Source organism: Archocentrus centrarchus, chromosome 13 (assembly GCF_007364275.1).
Source record: "Archocentrus centrarchus isolate MPI-CPG fArcCen1 chromosome 13, fArcCen1, whole genome shotgun sequence".
Classification (NCBI taxonomy): Eukaryota; Metazoa; Chordata; class Actinopteri; order Cichliformes; family Cichlidae; genus Archocentrus; species Archocentrus centrarchus.
Window position 1 is genome coordinate 15,237,555 of NC_044358.1, and position 19,923 is coordinate 15,257,477.

Here is a 19,923-nt window from a genome sequence, read left to right on the forward strand (position 1 = left end):
AAACCTTAAAGATGGTTGTGTGGGAAAATCCCAACAGATCAGCGTTTCTGAAACAGACCAGCCATGCCACGTTCGAAATCACTCAAAAGTATTTGCTCCTTTCCTGGTTTCCTGCTTTTTCCATATTTGTCACACTTAAATGTTTCAGATTGTTGTACCAAAGGTAATATTATTAAATACAAAATGCAGTCTTTGAATGATTTCATTTGTTCAGAGAAAAAAGGTGTCCAAATGTATCTGCGTGAAAAGTAATTGGCCCCTGTGCTACATAATGAATTAGCTGTGATTAACCACACATTTTGGAAAGCTGAGTTCACTTTCACTGCCACACCCAGGTCAGGTCTGCTGAATCAAGAAATCACTGAAATAGAGCCTGTCTGACAAAGTGAAGCAGAATTAAAGGTTCTCAAAAAGCAGCACATCGTGCAACAGCTGAGAAACAAAGTCACCGACATCTCAAAGGGGTGCAAAGCCATTTCTAAGGCTTTGGGACTCCAGAGAACCACGGTGAGAGCCGTTATCCACACATGGAGAGAACCTGGAACAGCGCCAAACCTTCCCAGGAGCGGCCGGCCTGCCGAAATTACTCAAAGAGCGCACTGACGACTCCATCCAGGAGGTCGCAGAAGAACCCAGAACAACATCCAAAGAACTGCAGGCCTCATGTGCCTCAGTTAAGGTCAGAGTTCATGATTCAACAGTGTGAAAGAGACTGGGCAACAATGGCCTCCATGGGAGAGCTCCAAGGCAAAAACCAAAGAAAACAAAGGCTCATCTCACATCTGCCAAAAAACATCTGGATGATCCTCAAGACTTTTGGCAAAATATTCTGTAGACTGACGAGACAAAAGTTGAGTCCTGTTATAACACTGCAACATTTCATAAAAAGATCATACCAGCAGTAAAACGTGGTGGTGGTAGTGTGATGGTCTGGGGCTGCTCCAGGACCTGGAAGACGTGCTGTAACTGGAATTCTGCTCTCTACCAGAAAATCCTGAAGGAGAACGTCCTGAAGTTCAAGCACACTTGGGTTATGCAGCAGGAGAACGTCCTGAAGTTCGTTCTCCTGCTGCATAACCCAAGTGAGCTTGATCTGAAACACACCTGAATGGCTAAAATAAAGCCAGAGTGAAGGTTTTGGGGTGGCCCAGTCAAAGTCTGAACTTAATCTGATTGAGATGCGTGACCTCAAACAGGAAAAATCCTCCAATGTGGCTGAATTAAAACAACTCAGCAAAGCAGAGTGGGCCAAAACCGGGCCACAGCGGTGTGAAAGAGTCACTGCCAGTTATTACAAACACTCGACTGCAGTTCTTTCTGCCGAGTGCGGAAGAACCAGTTATTAGTTCACGAGCAATTACTTTGGTAGGGCTGGATAGCTTTTTGTTCCCTTAATAAATGAAATCATTATTTAAATTATTTATTATTTAAATCATTATTATCTTTGACTAATATTAGAATCTGAAATAAAGAGGCCAGTGAGTATATAAAGTCTTTAAGTAAAAATGAAACACGGCTAAATGTAAATTTGGACCAACTGAAGGCTTTTTGAGTTACAACAGCCTGCAGTAGAAGTACCAAATGGATACATGTGGTAATTCTTGGAGGATGTTTCTAAGTTTGACAATACTGAATATGATTGAAGGCAGTTCTCCATGCAGTAACCTGCATCCTGTTCAAAGATTACACAGAGGTACTGGAGATCAAAGGAATACTATTCAGAATAAGTAACAGCTGTGTTTTTGGGACAAAATTAATACAAATATAATCACAAGTTTGTCAGCCAAGAAAAAACAGTTGAAGTATTTTTCTGTGTGTTGGACTCTTTTTTGTATTCAGTCGCTGTTTTGAAAAATAAAAATAAAAAAAAACCTTCATCAGTGTTGAAAGTACAGGACGTCCATTTAAATATCACAAAGGGAATTGATGATCTTAATCAGATTTGTACTTAGTAGTTATCAAAGTTTTTGATCACATTACATTTGTGTATTTCAGGGACCTTTTGATGCACTGTTGAATGAACCCCTATAAAAATGGCTACTACAGTAACAGTGTGTGTCGTGGTTTACTGAAACAAAATCGGATACACAGACTCAGCGAAACTGCAGAACTGATCCACCATCACGGGGACAGTTAAGGGAGGAGCGGTCGACCGAGAACATCTGAGGAAAACCTCGATGGTGTAAGACGTCCTCCTACAAAGTCCATCTGTACTGCTGCCAGACACACAGAGATACGGGACATCACTGACCCGAAGCAAAAGCTCACTGATGCCACTGATGAGGCGACACTACAGCGAACGCGGCAAGAAATCGAGTACCGGTGCCCATGTAGAGGTGTATTAAATGAGATCTACTCCTCATTTTGGAATAATTTCCACATATTTGTCTGTTTATTTCCTTTTGCAATAAATGTTTTAAACTGTAAAAAGACTTTATGGACACTCTTTATTACTCCTTTCATTTTTTGGGTTCAAATGTGCTTTTTCATGAGATTAACCCTGTAAAATAAACCGCTTTGCCCACTGTCTTTAAACGTGACGTCAAAGCGTCCTTTATGAATATCCACATGTTGGAAATACGAGACGCTGCAAACCAAATTATCCATTATTGGATAAAGCCAACAAAAGCCAAGCTTTAGTCAAATAAATTTTATTAATTACATGTAATATAATGTCTAATTACTATAGCAATAATTATTAAATATCACATGGAGAAAAAAAAAGGTTACATAATTTAAACTGCGTTGAAAACTACCACAGATGAAAAGGCTTGAACAAAAATGAAGTAAAGAAAAACGTGCGGTGGCACAGACTGCTCGTGTACGGCAGCAAAACACTGGAAAGCTAAAACCGTGTGACGCTGGACTGAGAACACAAACCAGGATGAAAAGGAAAATAACAGCAATATTTTCACAGTGTGGATTTTAGCCTATAAGACAGCACTGGAGCATGAAACACAGACCACAAAAACAGCGACTGCATAGAAAAGCAGTTTCTCAGCCAATATACCAGGAAGGGATATGCAGAGTACTTAGGACAGAACACAATTTAATTTCACAGTAAATACAATACAAAACAATTCAGTATATCTGGGTAATAATAATCAGTCTATAAAATTCCATTTTAATATTACTTACGAATGTTATCCCTTCCACCTTACATACATGGCCTCCGCAACACGAGCTGTGGGTCCATTTTTAGTCATTTGTGACCCAAATTCATGAGTGACTGCCGAGAATCTCATCCAAATTTATATCTTTCATCCAGTCGTCATTTCCAGAGCCAGATTTGAGCAGGGAATCTATGAAGTCCGAGTCGGCGTTGATTCCCGGAACTGTGTTGTCTCCCTCTGGGAGGAAGTCAAAGGTCAGACGGTTGGTTCTGTTATTATGGAAGCTGCTCGAGCGGGGACTGGGCTCTGCAAAGTTCCCTGCTGGTACCCTCTGTTCAGGCGAGGCCTGGTTCAGGTTTCCCACCCCAGATGGCGAGCCCATCATTGGCTGGCTTACTCTTGGGCCTATGTCTCTTAGTGAAGGGTTTAGAGGGTGCATGCCGATGTCTGGTGCTACCTGGTTGGGTGGGGCGATGTGTCTCTGTTGGTATGGATGGTTCGGCAAGTCCGGCACACCCTGAGACTGCAGCGGGTTGGGTAGCTGCCTGACACCGAGTCCGGCTGTCACTTGCTTGTTGGCTGAACCCCAGCCCATGTTGACATTTGTCATCAAGCCTCCTACACCCTGTCCTGGCACAGAGCAGCGCAAGTCAGGCATCGATCTCTGGTGTTGTTGTACACCTGCCACGCTGTTCATCCCAAAGGACTTTCCTTGTGTGTTTGGACCCTGGAACCTGGGTTTACTCTGATTCAGTCCAATTCGACTGTGACTGTTTTGCTGCTGGCACTGGCTGATGCAAGAGCTAGGGTGACAATCGGTCCCGATACTGAATCTGCGGTCTGATGGTGAAGGACTCATCTTTGAAGCAGAACCACTTGGGAGGTGACAAGATTGTAGGCTCTTCTCGGGGCCACTGTTGGGAGACTGGGAGGAGTTTTGACCTGAAGAGTTACCAAGAAAAAAAAAGTGGTTTTCATTATGATGGCTCGTTAGCATGTAGAGCTCTTCTTAATCATCAGAAATGTAAACAGTACCTGGGAAGACGTTTCCCTGCTGAACTCCAACTATACTTCTCGTCTGCTTGTAATCTGGCGGCGGTCTTGTCAGATGACGACTGAACTGATCGTGCGTATTATCTTTGTCCTTAAAAGTAAAAACAAAGTTATAAATACCATATACACACACTCCTTTGGTTAATTAAATCTAACAATTCTCACAAAGCCTGCAGTGCTTATTAATCGGTGAAAAGCGCACAATGCGAATGCAGCTTACTGAATTGCAGATGGTGTGCTGTGGTTGGTTAAGCTGTCTTTGCATGGCCTGAGTCTTTGCTGGGCCTTTCTGCTGGTTGTTGGGGGCTGAGGGTCGTGGCTGCGACTGGGCTGGCATGACTCCTAAGCTTCCATTAGTGGGCAGCCTTGGACCAGCAGGAACACCCTTTGAAGAAGAGACAATGGGATGATTTTTACATTACTCTGAGTGAGAACACAAAACCAAAACAATGCAATGACACATGCAAGCCACTAGGGGGCAAAACTCTACAAGACATCATATATTTGTGTCAAAGATGCTATTCAACTTCCAGAATGTGGTCAAGGCTACTCCCTCTGCAGATGAAAAGGGGAGAGTTGGAAAGAGGCTTTTTTTTGGAGGGGGGGGTGAGTCCTCGTCAAGGCCTGCCTCTCCCTTGATAATTGTGTCTAAAGAGAGTGGAAAGAATCCCTGAGACAGCAGGAAATGTGTGCCGATGGGAAGTTAAGCACCAGCACCATGACTACCTCCATTTAATAAGCTCTCCCTTACTGATCACTGTGTTGTTTTTGGCAAGGAGGCATTCCATCTTCTAGAAACCCATTTGGCTCCTGACACTATCGCTGATTAAAATGTTGTAGTCCAATTGAGAGATCCAAGCTAGGTTTCTGTTTGAAGTCTTGTCCTCGGTGTATGCTTCTGCAGATAAGCTTTCAGCATGTGAATACTATTGTGATCGAGATGTTACAGTCCTTGAATTTCATATCCATTTTTTTTAAGCTTTTTTAGGCAGCTGTGTAGACCGTCCAAATAAAACTAGTCTTTCATGTGGACACAAGGACACTCTCACAATATATGAACTTGAAGCAAGTGAGAACATTTGTCATGAAGGAGGTTAATGTGCACCAAATCCAAGTCAACACACACTGTGTATACAGTGTCAGTCATCATGTTGACTTAAAATGTTTCCCAGGGTGAAATGGATTAGAAGTCCAACAGTACATTTACCAGAAGCTGCTACTTAAGGACAGCGTCTTTGCAGGGAATGAATATCTACAGAGTTTGTGATTCTCAGAAGGAAAAAAAGGAAGAATATACGAACAGTGTGTGTGTGTGTGTGTGTGTGTGTGTGTGTATGTGTGAGTCTGAGTGAATGATAATGAATGGACTGAAATTTGGAGAACTAACGAGACAGGATTAGAGAACAAGGGAAGCCGAAACTCATCAGGAGTCACAAGCCATTTCACGTAAGCTAATATTCGCCTTCTCTGCCCGAGTTCAACCCACACAGCAAACCAAGCATGGCAATGAGGTTACAGAGGGACTGAAACATCAAAACAGTGGTTTCTCCTGTTTCTGCGGAAAGCCAAGTCACTGGCTTTGATTTACTTTATCCATTTACTGAGACTATAAGAAAAAGTGACCTTCAAAGACTCGTTCCCCACAGAGGTAAACCGAAGAGGTCTCGATCCATCTCTGCTGTAAGAAAAGACCCAACAAGGAGTGTTTTAGCATGTACAACTGAGTAATCCTCTGTCATCCTGATGTGTCATAAAGCTGTTTTCCATGTTTTTCCCCCCCTTTCATTCTTCACAAGTTGGTTGCAAATGAATACCACATGTGGCTCGGGCTTGAGAGAAGGAGCGGAGTGATTTAGTCTCCCATCCTGCGGCGGCGCAGGCAGCTGACAGTGATCCAGGCCCAGCCTTGCCGGCTCTCACACTGCACTTCCTCCAGTCTGGTCTCAGGATGCTGTCCCCTGGGAGCGCCTCGGCATCTGGACTTGGCCGCAGCTCCCTTTCCCAGGAAACAAGTACTCCCTTCACAGCACTGCTGGAGTGACCTGGTAAGCTCAACCCCCACGGCCCCGCTCTTATCCTAAATGAAGGATCTGGTGCCACAAGATCAACGACAAAAGTCGAGGAGTCCTTTTTTACTTCAAGTAAACCTTTATTTTTAGTTGCTGCTGCAGTTTCGAGGTCTAGTCCATGTGTGCCATTACTAGAAAGTCAATATAGTGATAAGGCAGAAAAGAAACATGGGAGCCGGGGTATGACGTCCAGCTCAGCTCTGCAGCCAGATTATGTAGCATGCACTGCAAGCATGCAGCTTCATGCATTTCAGGAAGGAGAGTATTCTCCAGAACGCTCATGTACAGTATTAAACCAGGAATTGGTTTGAGCTGAAGATAAACAACTGGGATGATGAAATTGCTCTCAAATGTCTTCATGTCGTCTAATGCCAAGAAAACACAGAAGCCACTTTGGATGAGACTGACAAATATTTGTGAATGTAATATACTGTGTGTATACAACTGAATTAGAAAGAATTAAAAATACAAACATAGGTAATTATACTGCTATTAAGGAATCTAATGTGGGAAAACTTAATTAAAAATCATTAAAGAATTAGAAAGCTAAATGTTTCAGTACCAGCGTGTTTTTAGCTTCCGTGTTTCTTTTTTGAACCTGAAAACTCCAAACGGAGGGAATCGGTCCTCTTTCCACAGAAGCAAAAATTTCACAAATTAAAGATAATAAAGACCTGCAGTAATTTGTAACACACCAGGATGGCCTTCTTCCTTATTAGCACTATCATTACACCCCAAAGTATTTATTTTTTCAGCTAAAACACACAAGAAAGCAACACAACCGGTGTGACTAGCAACACAAAATTTTGTCCTTGAGATAGCATTGCCACCAACCACAGTAACTCAGGTTTCATAATGCATTAGTGTCCTCTAGTGTATGCTGCCCCAGAATGCACTCACACAACTACTTTAAGTGGGTGGAGTGAATATTGTGTGACCTTCGTTTGATTCACAAACTGATTATTAAGCAAGAAGCTTCAAACATGTTTGAACATGCATGTTTTAATAAAGGTCTCCGGCTTCAGGCAGTGGAAGGAAGCCCACTGCTAGTTACTTGTGTTACGCCGGGGGATCAGGGCACTCTTTCAGGACCTTTATTTCTCTGGCATTACTAATTCAGTTCACTGTGGGAAGAGACTACACTCTTTTTCTCCTCTCTGCGAGCTGTCCCTCTCTCATTAGCTGGACTTTTAACCCTGTCCGTGCTGACTACAATTTACAAATGCAGTTATCAGCATTTTTAAGCATAGTTTGAAATTGTAAATCATGTCTATAAATTATGAAAGTCTTGTTTTGTTTTTTTTTAAATCCATAATTCCTACCCTGTGATATCCCAAGCTACATGCTGGTTATTCGGTCAAACAAACTGCCCATTAAAACATAACATCCTTGGGAAAGTTGTCTCTCCAAGTCTTTAACCCCTCAAGAACTTTTAAAAACTGGAGGTGAAAGATTTTACTTTCAGGAGCTCAAGAATTGTTTTAAATAATTCAGTTCAGCTCTTTTAAATCTCTTCCTCTTTTCTCTCACTGCGGTACTTTTTAAATGGCATACTGGGTTTTACTGCTTATAATTTAGCTATAAAACATTCCACGTTACTTTTAAAATGGAATAGGTATCAGAAATTTGATTTAATACTTATTATCTCTAATATAACACTAATACTAATGCCAGTATTAAGACAGCCAGTTTGCATCTGCTTGAAATAATCCATTGTGTTTATGGAAATATCTGAAATGGGGTCAAATTGAGTCCAGAAAAGGCTTTTTTGCTTATTTAGATCATTCACCAGTCTTAAAGGCTGTATATTTCTGTCTCAAACATTTATATAAAGCTTCTGATAATTGAAATATTTACAAACTAGCTTCAAGACAACCATGAACAGCCACTGTTTAAAGTGTAAATAGCTCTAGTAGTGGTAAAACTGGTCCTGTTTTGATGTGTTGATGTAATTGTCATGATCCTACCTCATTTACTCCCATGTCTGCATAACTCCCTCCCTCTCTCCTTCTTCCCACCCTCTCCCAGTCACCCAAGCACTTCCCTTGATCTGTAGAGGTTAGGAGAGCTCTGTTGTGGGGCTCGCATTATCATTTCACACAAAGACAGCTACAGTTGGTGCAAAAAAATGAAAGAGGGGAGGGTCTAAATCTCTCCAATCATAACAAATCAGTGATTCAACCTCCGGCACTAGGCTAAGCAGATTACTGTCATTTTCCACCACTTGTCCCTTGTAGCTAACAACCTCCAATTAGCAAATCCCGCTGTGCATATCTGTGCCCTGACAGGGAGCCACCATGACAAGCAGAGAAATTAGAAGTCCTGCATGATAATCTACCATGCTCTGGCAATCTGTGTCATCGTCAAATGCACACACAGACATCAGCAAGAACAATTCAATCGCAAAATAAACAGAGCTGCATTGTAGCCGTTTCAGACAGCAGGTTGGCTGAAACTGAAGACGCCAGCAGACGAGGACTGCTATATGAATATGTTTCATTGTGCTTTGCGGTATTTTACTAGACCTCCAGCAGGAAAAAAGGTGACCTGTGCTGTTACTTTGTTTATGCAGTGTAGTAAAATACAAAAATGAATCATTCAGGGTATCTAACAGAAAATATTCTACAATTTGGCTACATTTCCCCACATTTAAGTCATAGCACTTTACTGGAGCACTACAGATTACCACACTGGCTTCATTAATTCATGGCACTAGCTATACTGGATACTCTGGGCATGTTACAGCAAACCCTGTAACTAAAAAAAAAATCTTAATTGTGGAAACTGCTCTGCCATAGCACGAAAAACTCAGGATAATGTTTTCACATAAGAGCAATCGCGTGTAAAGGAGTTTTGGACAGAGAGCTTACCTGTCGCTGCTGCGATGGTCTGAATGGCAGCCCTGAATGAGCATTCTTGGGTTGCAGACAAAGGGCTCCTGATGTGGAGATTTGTTGGTTCTGGAAATGGAGAGCTGAATGTGGCTGATTCGGGCCCGGTGAAGATGACGGTTGCTGCTGTTCTGTCTTGTTCACTGGATTAGCGATGATAGACATGGGCTGGCTGGCAGAATGGGGTACTTTGGGGCTGAAGTGCAATGCAGGCTTGGTGCTGAGAACCTTCATGTCCAAATGACTGGAGCCATTGTGGCTGTTTGACTTGAAGAGACAGTTGTTGATCCCTTTACTGTGAGACCCAATCCTCTGCTGGTTTAGTGGGGCTGGGCTGGAGACCTTGTCTTGGGGGAAGGTGCTGGTGGAGGAGTGGGTGCTCATGGCGGGAGCCCAGCTGGTCAGTGCCACAGGTGGGGCTTGGTGGTGGTGGTGATGGAGAAGAGAATTCGGTTGCTGCTGGTTTGCCGCCATCTGCTTTAGCTGCTCCGCGTGGGATATTTCAGGCCAGCAGGGCATCCTGGGGTGTCCTGCCTGAGTGTTAGCTTTCTGCGACGTGGTGGTTGAAGAGGTGCTGGTCAATGTGAAAGTGGGCCCTGCCGAGGCCGGTCGAAGCTGTGGTGAGCCACAATGAACCTGCCCAAAATCTGGTGAGTGCTCCGTCTTTATCGGCTTCTCCATCGGAGAACACAGACTGGCAGCTGCTCCGGCTGAGCTCGGTCGTCCTAGATCCAACCCAAATGTATCATCCTGCTTTAGCATCTTTTCAAACTCCAGGTCATTCAGTGGAGGCACTGTCTTTGTCAGCTCATCGAAGAGATCCTGGAGCTCTGGATCAATCTGACCACTACCTTCATCTTTGAAGTCAAAGATCATCTCTGCATTTGACTGGTCACAAGACTGGATCTCAGAGGGCTCTTTCTTCATTTCTTTCAGGGTCATGTTGAATATGTCTGACCCCAGTCCATGAGGCATCATGTAATTCTTCCTCTGCATGCCCATGGCTGAGGACCCTTGCAGAGAATGAGACTGGACCATGTTGTGGTTACAGGTCCCGTGTCCCAGACCACCGCTGTCCACACGGACCCGCTTAAAGTCTGATCCAGAGAAACTACAGGAGAGGCCATTTTGCTTTGGTGTTTGTCCTGGAGCGTGCCCCTCGATCTTCCTTCGCAAAGACCCATGCAGCTGCAAAAGGCAACATAAAGAAGTTAAACCCAGGAAAAGGAAACCAAAGGTTTTTAACTGTCTGCTTTTAATTTGAAAGTAAAAGCAGTGATTTCTCAAATGGTTCACTCTGGAACATTCAGATTACTCAAAACTTTAATATACAGTTTTATTTAAACACTTGCAATGCAGCAAGGAGGCACAGGAAAAAAATGTTTTGATATAATGTAGCCGGGGTGCACTGAATGGGATGAGAAGATAGTTAGGAATCTGATACAGTCGACAGACCGCAGAGAGAAGAATAAGCTCTTTGTCTGTTTCCCTCATTTGCATACATTATATTTTCATCCATTGTGCTTCGTTAGATAGCAGAGTTTCTCCTTTGTGGCTGAGATTCTGCTTAACATGCTGGTGCAGATATCTGATTTCCTTTTGTCCTCTGTCCATGTCTTCATTTAAGGTAATAAGAACAGAGGCATAACTATAAGCACACATCAACACTCCTAAAACTGAACCTTTAAAAAAATCCTAACTGTGCATTTTACTGTCCCCAGAAATGATTAAAATGATATCATTATGTCTACAAAATAGCAGAACCTGCAGTATGAGTCTTTAAGAAGAGTTCAAAAAGAAAGCCTATCTATTAAAGAACAATCTGTTGTGTAGATATAGACATAAAAATGGCTGATTATCCAACCATGTTTTTAATCTGGTTCCTGCGTGGAAACAAAATGGTTCTGATTGTGCACCAGTCCGATCACAGGAGGAGTATCAGTGTGCTGCATATTTCACTGTGGAACAAATTTGACTCATTTCCACTTGCTGGCAAACATTACATTAAGATGATTCATAGCCTGAGGGTTTGGAGCGAATCCTGGAGTTCACTACATCTCTACTCTGTTCATGTCTCTATTATTTCTACTAATGCTCTTAACAATAGTTTATGTTAATCAAGGTACAAACACCTCTGACTCACCGAGCCGCCTTTGTAACTAATACACACTAATACATGTGTATGTGTGCTTCACCACAGTGACTGGATGAGGACAATAATGCTGATGCGCTGAGAGGCAGAGGGACATTGTTCTGTTTAATCATACTGACTTTGCACTTAACTTATTTAACTCTAGTGTTAACCATATTTTTAAAATTTCAACTGCAAAATCACAGATCTCCAGGCAGTTTGTTTATTTCAGTGTTGGAGAAAAACCAATGTGCAAGCACCTGAAACCTACTACGTTCTGCTCCATTATTTTTTTAAGTATCCATCCACTAAAAAAAAAATTGCTATGGTTGGTTTTCATTCTCTTATGTTTGTCTTCCATTGGGCAGAATAATGTAAGCTGAGAGTTTGACATTTGAAAGTTGCTTATAAATATCATCTGTTGAAAGCAGACACTTTCTCGAAGCTCATCCAAGAGTTTAAGGCCTGTATTTGCAAGCAGCATTTGCCTCATCGAAACTCATTTGGAAGCATAGCCTAATCCAGTAGGTATGAATCTCGAAGTCTGGACTGAGGATTTTTTCCACTAATTAAAAAAAACAAACCAACAAAATAGCATAGTTTCTAGTTTTCTATTATTATTCCAAGCATGCATTTTTCTTCTCATTTTCCTAACCACTTATGCATTGTACAAGATACAAGAGAACTTTATTGTCATTATACATACAATGAAATTCCGTTTAGAACAGCCATCCAAGAGGACAGACAAGACTAACATGGGGGAGATGGGTGTCTGCAGCCGCTGCCACTAAGGGCGCCGCCAGCTCAATCAATCCCAGGAAGAAAAGAAACAGACACACATTAGGATGGTTAGGTGGTACTGTGCTCAGTATTGACCACCGTACCAGGGTCCAAAAAAACAAAACAAAACAAAAACACTGTGTGTCCTGTCAGATTTCTTCCAAACAGTTCATGTTTTTGCAGTGTTAAAAAAAAAATAAATGAAGCTTTCAATGGGGACAAATAAGTAAACACAGTAAGTGATATGTAATGTGCATTTCTATTTGTTTGCATAAAAAACAAAAATTATTAAAATAAAACTAAATGAAATGCAACCCAGTAAAAAACAAAAAGAGGCAATAACTTAAATGTGCTTTTCCACAAATAGAAAATGTATTAGAGTCTAAAGAGGAAGAAATCTTATCTTAATTTAACTAAATAAACTGGAAATGCTCCATGAGCTAATCAGCCATATGAACTTTTGCCATCTTCAGTAAGAGCCACACATAAAAGGACATGTGATTTTCTCCAGAAGCAGATGAAAAACAGGCTTTCTAGTGTGTGCAGCTCAGGTACATGTTCTCTCATTCCACAGGGCTCTTTCTGGAGAAGATAGACAGGAGTACACTCCTCATGGTTCAAGGCACTGTCAGTGAAAACACATCATGAATAATGGAAAGGACAGTGCGTGTGTTGCAAAAAGCCACTGAGAGACAGGGTTGCCTCACTCCTGCTTCTGTGCCATTTAAAAACACCAGCCTGGAGAGGTGCTCGATTCAAAATTCAAGGATGAGGTGTCAAGACTATGCAGTTGAGATTTTCTCATGATTAGATCACGCATGATACCACCTTCATTAGGGAAGAACACCAACAGCCAACATTTTACTTTTCCCACAAAAAAGGACCATCCTGTTCACTCAGCACTCAGATGCAGTGGCCTCGTGGCTGACCTGAAATCCTCATGACTGATCTCCTAGTGATCTCAAAATAGATTTTTTCATTAACATTTAATGAGCTCAAATGCTCTGAATTACTTTGAAAGAAATTCCCTCTGCATGAGAGGTTCAAACCTATATATTATATACTGATCATCCTAGAGGCATGCACGAATGCCCCCACTGATTTTCTGCATTGACCAAATGTTCAGCTGCTGTCGATATCAAGGTTATAATTCAGCAGAATGTGTACACAAGGAATTTATTATAAAAAAAAAAAGCAAAACATTTTGAACATCTTTTCATTTGAGCTTCTTGATGCTCCTTGACTGTGTCAGTGAGGAACCTGACCTTGGCCACGTCAACAGAGCCTATCTGTTCAAGTGAGCTGGAAGGCTGTTGGCTTGTGTGTCAAGCTGAGCACTACGGTGATGCTGAGCAGTGTGGATGGGGCTCCGGGTGAGCCATCACAGTGACACAACACCAAGCCTCATGGTACCATCTGTCAGTCCAATGGCACAGCCCTCTCAGCCATACGTGCTTTAAGGGTATAGGTTTTAGAGTGTTTGTAGGTTTTGTGTCTGCCCATGAGTACGAGTGTGTGGCTCAATGCGAGATCGAGCTCGCCAGCCTTTAATCTATTCACCAGAGCCTTGAAACATGTTGCAATCTGCTCCTGAGAGAGAGCGCGAGAGAGAGGGAGAGACCTCCCTCTCGGCAATTGACGTGGAAAAAACAGTCCCAAAATAAAAGGAATAAATACAACTATTGTGTTCCTAGGGAGACATAATATTTATGCAGTTGAGCAGGTTGCATACTGTTGCAAGAGGGGATTTCAGCTCATTTATTGCCAGATAAGAAATAAGAACCCTCAGACCAATGCCAATGATCAGCTGTCATACAAAATTCATCTGCAGGCCCAAGTGTGGAGAGTTCAGTGGAATTATAAAATTTGAACTAGCTGAATGAAGCTGCGAGCTGTGATAGTGCAGCCAAAAAACCATCCGAGATAACGCAAACATCTTAATTATTTCAAGACTCAGACTCTGTATGTATACAAGGCAGTATACAGCCAAATCAGCTTAGAGGGACTGTCAGTTTTGTGTGTGTGTGTGTGTGTGTGTGTGTGGTTGTCGAGGTGTGTGGGGGATCCTTGTTTGGTTTGCTCAGCACATTTCAGGGAGTAGCAAGGTAAGCAGAATGGATTTGATACTATGAAAAAAAAAAGGCTTCAGGATAACCGTGATATAACACTAACTGCTAAGCATATTGAATCAATACTGACAATTTTGCACTTAAATTTAAAAGAGCCATTTTTGGCTTTAACACACACACACATACAGAGCATTTCATTTGTTGTTAAGATTTGCATAGTAGTAAGAATAAAAAAATCAAGTTAACTTTAAAGGAGGCAATATTAAGCAAATGATATAATAAAGGAAGGTTTGGAATAACACTCGGCAGATGCCACTTGACAAATCTTAGCAGATACTTTTAGCAATCAATTAAAATAATAAGGAGAAAAACAGTGGCGACACTGTAAAGTATGGTACATCAGCAGCCTTGGTCCTTTGTTAAAAAAATCTGAAATTAATAAGTCTCTTTTATCATGCTTTGAAATAAATTTAACATAACTCGCCAACAAAAGCAGCATATTTAAACTGTTTCTGTACATCATGTGCCATAAGGTTACACAGGAATCTGAGCACAGGTTCATGTTGTGCTTCCCTAATCAGGCTGGTGTGTTGGGACGAAGCGGCACACTGCAGAGGTGGGCTACTTTTGGCTCATCAGCACTTTGCATCCCCATACTTCCCGACACAGTTGTATTAGATTGAGGATGCCCTCCAGAGAGCAGGCAGGAGAGAAGGATGAGCAGCAGCAGCAGGAGGAAAAAAAAAAGAAAAAGAGGCAGCTTTGTGGCAGCCTCTGGGAAATGGGAAGAGATGATAAGAGCTCCTTTGAAGAGAAATCATCCATTATGTTTACTGAGGGCAGATTTTTTTTTTTTTTTTAACAGTTACTGTAGCTCAGCTCCAGCATTCCATAGAGAAACTTGCTATTTTAATCAAAAGCAGCTTGAACACTAAAAATCCTGTTAGACATTAACCATTCAAAGAGGCACTCTCCACTGTCCAAATCTAAAGATTACAGGGAAAGAATATAATCAGTCCTTGCTTTGGCATGCTCAGAATCCAGACATGTTTCATGTGATATCACCAAGGTTGAAGGACAGGCGAAGATTCTCCAAAAATATGCAAGGACAACATTATGAGAGCCAAAAAAACTAACAAGCAATGCAGCTATCATTGCTACTACCAGTCACCCTTGAAATACAAAACTTGGGGTGAGTCATCTACCCTTTTTAACAACCTAAAAACACAAATTATTCCTGCCCAGGCCAGGTAGTTTAAATATATTCATTATGTATGTTCTCCTGTCAGATACAATGACAGAGAGTCCAAGAGCTGTGACTATGTCAAGGCATTACCGCAGCACCAGCTAGGCCACGCCACTGCAGACGTACCACAGGTCACCGACATCACAGTGACAAGCCGTCACATCACATCACCCATGGCCATGTGGCTCTCAGAGCTCCTGACACTGCTGTCGCCTCTCATCTGCACGTCATTCTTAACCACAGAGACATTTACTGAGGAGAACCGAATTCAGAAGCAATCCTCTGCATCACGTGCCGCTGTATTTTCTAGTAAAAAGGGATCTGTGCGGCAAATTATTTAAAGCAGGAAATTCAGAGATGTGACACGTTGGATTTAACACGCGAAGCAAATGGGGGAGAAAAAAAAAATAATCTAGATTTAACTGCCAAATTCTGATCTTACAGTTTGTTCACAGCAAATTCTTAAAAGAACATTGTGATGTTCATTTAGGCAATAAAAATGTAAAAAAGCATCTCACTGTTCAACAAACCCACACCTGGTCACCAGATACGGGGCTTACCTATCAACTTCATTACACGCTGAGGTGCTAAAGTCTCACTGGTACAATACCAAGTGCTGTAAGTGCATAATTTATCTACCTTCTTTCAATAGGCATGTTGCACTGTTTCTGCTTAAGGGCAGAAAGTGAAACTTTCATTCTGAGAAACAGCTCGAGGGCGTGGGTGGGTCAGCATACTTTAAATCAGAGCATAAAAGAAATCAGCCGAGGTTTAAACCTGCAAAAGGTTTTATACAATCGTTTTTCACCCAACCTGGGCTCAGCAGAAACACGAGTAACCTTTTTATGTTGGCAAACATGTATTTAGCAACGTCCACCAAGAATGCAAGAACATTATCTTTAATTTAGATTTGTTTTTCTCCCTGCTTGGCAAAAGGAAGCCCGCTATTCATTCTCCTTTGCTTGTGGTTTTGATTTGGACTCTTTAGCTTACTGTTTGGTTGCCATCTGTGACTTCCATCATTTGGTGCTGTTAAAATAGGGTACAATGAGTTTTTTGCTTAAAAACTCCTAAAATAAACTTGAGTTGCGTTAACTGCTCACATATCTGTAAAGCTGTGGTTTTTCACACTATCACATTGTTTTTATATGGTCATGTCATACACTGTCAGTTTAAGAAGAACAATCCCTGCACACACTGAATTGGAAGTAACATGTTGAAATTACAACATGTGACAGTAAAAAATAAGAGATTTTAGATTTTGTGGGTTAGTGAGACTTGGTGTGGGTTAACCCCCCCCCCCCTCATCTGTTGGTGCTTAATTCATCACGCTTGGCGCATGAGTGTGTGTGAGTGTGTGGGTGGGGATAGCCGCATTAGCAGGCTAGTTAAACACTAAATGCTGGGCCCACTTGCTAATTGCGGATGGTGGTTAACAAAAACATAATCCGATCATGATCCGATCAGCTGCTAACACTGGCTATGTCCAATGCAGCCCCTGAATTTGGACAGTTACTATCACATTTTTAACGCAAGCCACTAACTGCCACAATGGGAAGTGACATTAATTTGCTCACAACTGTAGTTTTTTCCCCTTCAAGGCCGCTCACGGCTCTCTGCTGCTTATGTTTAATAGGAAGCCTGAAATTATCATTTGAGCTCCTCCTTTCCTCTTCTTCCCCCTCGCTTTCACACTGGTCGCCCTTTCGCTTCTTGTAGCCTCATGAAATAAAGCGTGATCAGGACCATAGCAAGATCGCGCAAGCGCATTGTGAATGAAACTGGCCGTGCCTGGTGGTAGATTGCAAATTGCAGTGAAATAATACTATAGTGCCACGATCTATCAGCGACAGGGGCGCCCGCTTTTCTAACTGCAGTGATAGCGAAGAGTTCCAATAGTGAACCAGTGAATTTCTCAGCCCGGCGCAAGACGACCTTAGCATGGCGCAGCGCCGGGCGATCAACCGCTGGCTAGAACCCTGACTGTGGTGACTCTTTGGCTCCCACAGTTTGTAACCCGCTTTAAGCCTCATTTGTTCTCGCCTCTCTCCCTCATCTAAAAGCTTCGCTTGGAATCTACCGCTTCAAGAATCTACTTACTCGCAGTCAGCAAAGACACAAGCAGCTGCTCCGCCTCTTCTCCACCACCTGGACATCTGCCACCCACACCCAGCCAGCCTGCCCCCTCTCCACCTGCTCCCCACGGATACCCACCAGCCTCCTTTCCGGGCTCTACCCCTCCACGTTCGCAAGTAATAATCTGATTCAGTTTATGCACCAGCCAACTATACCCGCTCTCTGGGCAGTGAATTAACGCTCACTCTCTTCTCTGGCAGAGCTCCCGTGATCCCACACACTTCCCTGCCACAGTCCTATTACTTACATTCCTTACAATAAAGTTTTCTTAATCAAACATAACTGCTTGTGGAGTCTGCTCAGTGGGTCCAGCCGGCCTCGTACCACGACTCTGCCTCCGGTCATGCCACAGGAAAAGGCACATAAGCAGGGAACAAGGTCCCTTCCTGTTTTCAAAGATGATTCCTATGGCATGCAGAACTGCTTCCTGCACACTAGGCTCATTCCACCGTCTGAAACATCTGGCTGCTCTTTAGCATGCAGCTGCAGCACGGTGAGAGCCAACACTGCCACCACTGAGTTGAGCAACACACTCCTGTGCCATTCCAGTCATTTCTCTGGCCGCTACAAAGAAAACTCATTATGTAGCTTCAATAGCTAATGTGAAACACACTGTGTATATTACTCAGGATCTGCACTAAGTTTTGATGAGATAATCTTTAATTGCACTGTATTTTCTGCCCTGCTTATGCCATATCACTCAGCTATTAGGATTATGAATTCCTTGATGCCCCCTTTCAAGCGCAGTGATTGCAATTCCCAATCAGGAAATAACATTTGTCAATATCTGGTGTGGCTACAGCGAAGTACTCTTCGGCAGCATTGGTGTGGCGATTTCCTCGTGAAACAAGGATCCATTTTATATCCCGTGGGAAACCTGGGCTGAGTGGTTAATGCTGCACTAATGCTGCTTCACTCAGCCAGGCCTTGATAAGCCTCATGCTTTTAGAGAGGAGAAAACACATTTAGTGTTTTAAACCGCTTCAATGGAGAAAGCTTTGAAAAATCCACTAGTTGAAAAGGGTATACTTGTTGAGTTTTGCCATCTCTCTCAGCTTTCACTTAAATTACATACAGATACATTTGGATAGGCAAGCAGTCACACTAATCCGCACTCATGCTATAAAACAATCCTCCGCTGATTCAGTTTGAAAAGGGTCTGAAAGTAAGAGGGAAAAAAATAAATGAGTGGGAAGCTTTGTTTCACTCCCACTCCTATCGGTTCTGTTCTGACATTCCAAATAAGGTCTGTGCGGCCCGGCGCTGGTGGAGACGGACACAGAAAACACAGCAGAGCTCGCTGACTCCAACCAAGGAAAATGTGTGTGTTTTTGGGAAGGCTGGAGGTGGGCGGGGGGAATTAGGGGATCATGGTGCAGAAAATATGTGACCTCTGCATAAATCTATCAGCAGATATCTGACATTTCCCAGAAAAACAAAAACAAAACACTACTTAATATTAGTATCTGAGATATTAGAAACCATCCATAAAAATTCTGTTCAATTCCAAAATGTTTGACTTGATTCATCATAACTGGCCTTAAGAAGAAAAAAGTGTTGTTTTTTGGAAAGTTTTTCCCACAAAACAAACAAAACCTCTGGAATCAGATGTGACCTTGAAAGATGAACTCAACCACACAGACAAACAGAAGTGACTCTAGGAAAACATCTTCACCGATTTGATAAGTGTGCACAGCATTTAGAAAAACAATGTTGGAGTGTGAGAAAACCTACCAACTACTACAACGCACGGCAAATACAGGAAACACTGGACTACAAGGAAGGAATGAAGTAGAGACCGAAAATGAGCTCAAACACAGTTTTCTTTTGTTTGCTTAAACTTTCAGATCTTATTCCAGATATTCTTTCTCAACCCTGCAGCAGTTCAGTCTTTCTGTTTCCCATTGACAGCAGTTTTCAAGAAGCAAGCTCTGATATAACTCTCCACCACCAAAGTGTCAGACAAATTAAGAAACTACCCAGGGAAGAGAAACATTTAGCAGCTAAAGGCAGACTACAAGAAAGCTACAAGGAGAGGGAACACTGGACTGAAATTTGTTAGACATCCAAGAGCAATTACAAACGATTGCTTTTAAAGTGGATGAGCTGAAAGTGAATGTTTGAAAGAAAGATAGCCTCTGATCTCCGTTTCACATGAGGTAAACAGGACATTGTTCTCTATTGCTGCCCCAACTTGCAATTTAGGCTAACAATGTGCAGAATAAAACATTTCTTTGAAGGGTTGCCTAAACTGCCTTCCTGCAGAGCCCTGCAGGTACTACCAGTGCCTGCTGTGGTGGCTGTCACTGTGGCAGGGAGAGTTCAAGGTTGCAGCAAAGCCTCTCTCTCTCTCTCTCTGAGCAAGTTTCTGCATGCAAGCTGCTTTTGTGTGTGCGCAGCGACAGGGCTGGTCTAGTAGGCCTTGTAAACCAGCG

General features: G+C 42.4%; 1 protein-coding gene across 2 annotated transcripts in view; it reads right to left on the reverse strand.

Annotated features, from left to right (window-relative positions):
* Nucleotides 1–2,712: 2,712 nt before the first annotated feature.
* The window catches only part of maml2 (mastermind like transcriptional coactivator 2), a 33,232-nt gene continuing 16,021 nt past the window's right edge, over nucleotides 2,713–19,923 (reverse strand). For both annotated transcript variants that reach the window (XM_030745365.1, XM_030745366.1), the window contains exons 3-6: nucleotides 9,106–10,314; nucleotides 4,387–4,551; nucleotides 4,149–4,257; nucleotides 2,713–4,055 (exon numbers count right to left, since the gene is read on the reverse strand). In XM_030745365.1, the coding sequence (XP_030601225.1) occupies nucleotides 3,220–4,055; nucleotides 4,149–4,257; nucleotides 4,387–4,551; nucleotides 9,106–10,314 (2,319 nt within the window). In that variant the 3' untranslated portion in view covers nucleotides 2,713–3,219. The remainder of the gene's footprint in view (nucleotides 4,056–4,148; nucleotides 4,258–4,386; nucleotides 4,552–9,105; nucleotides 10,315–19,923) is intronic.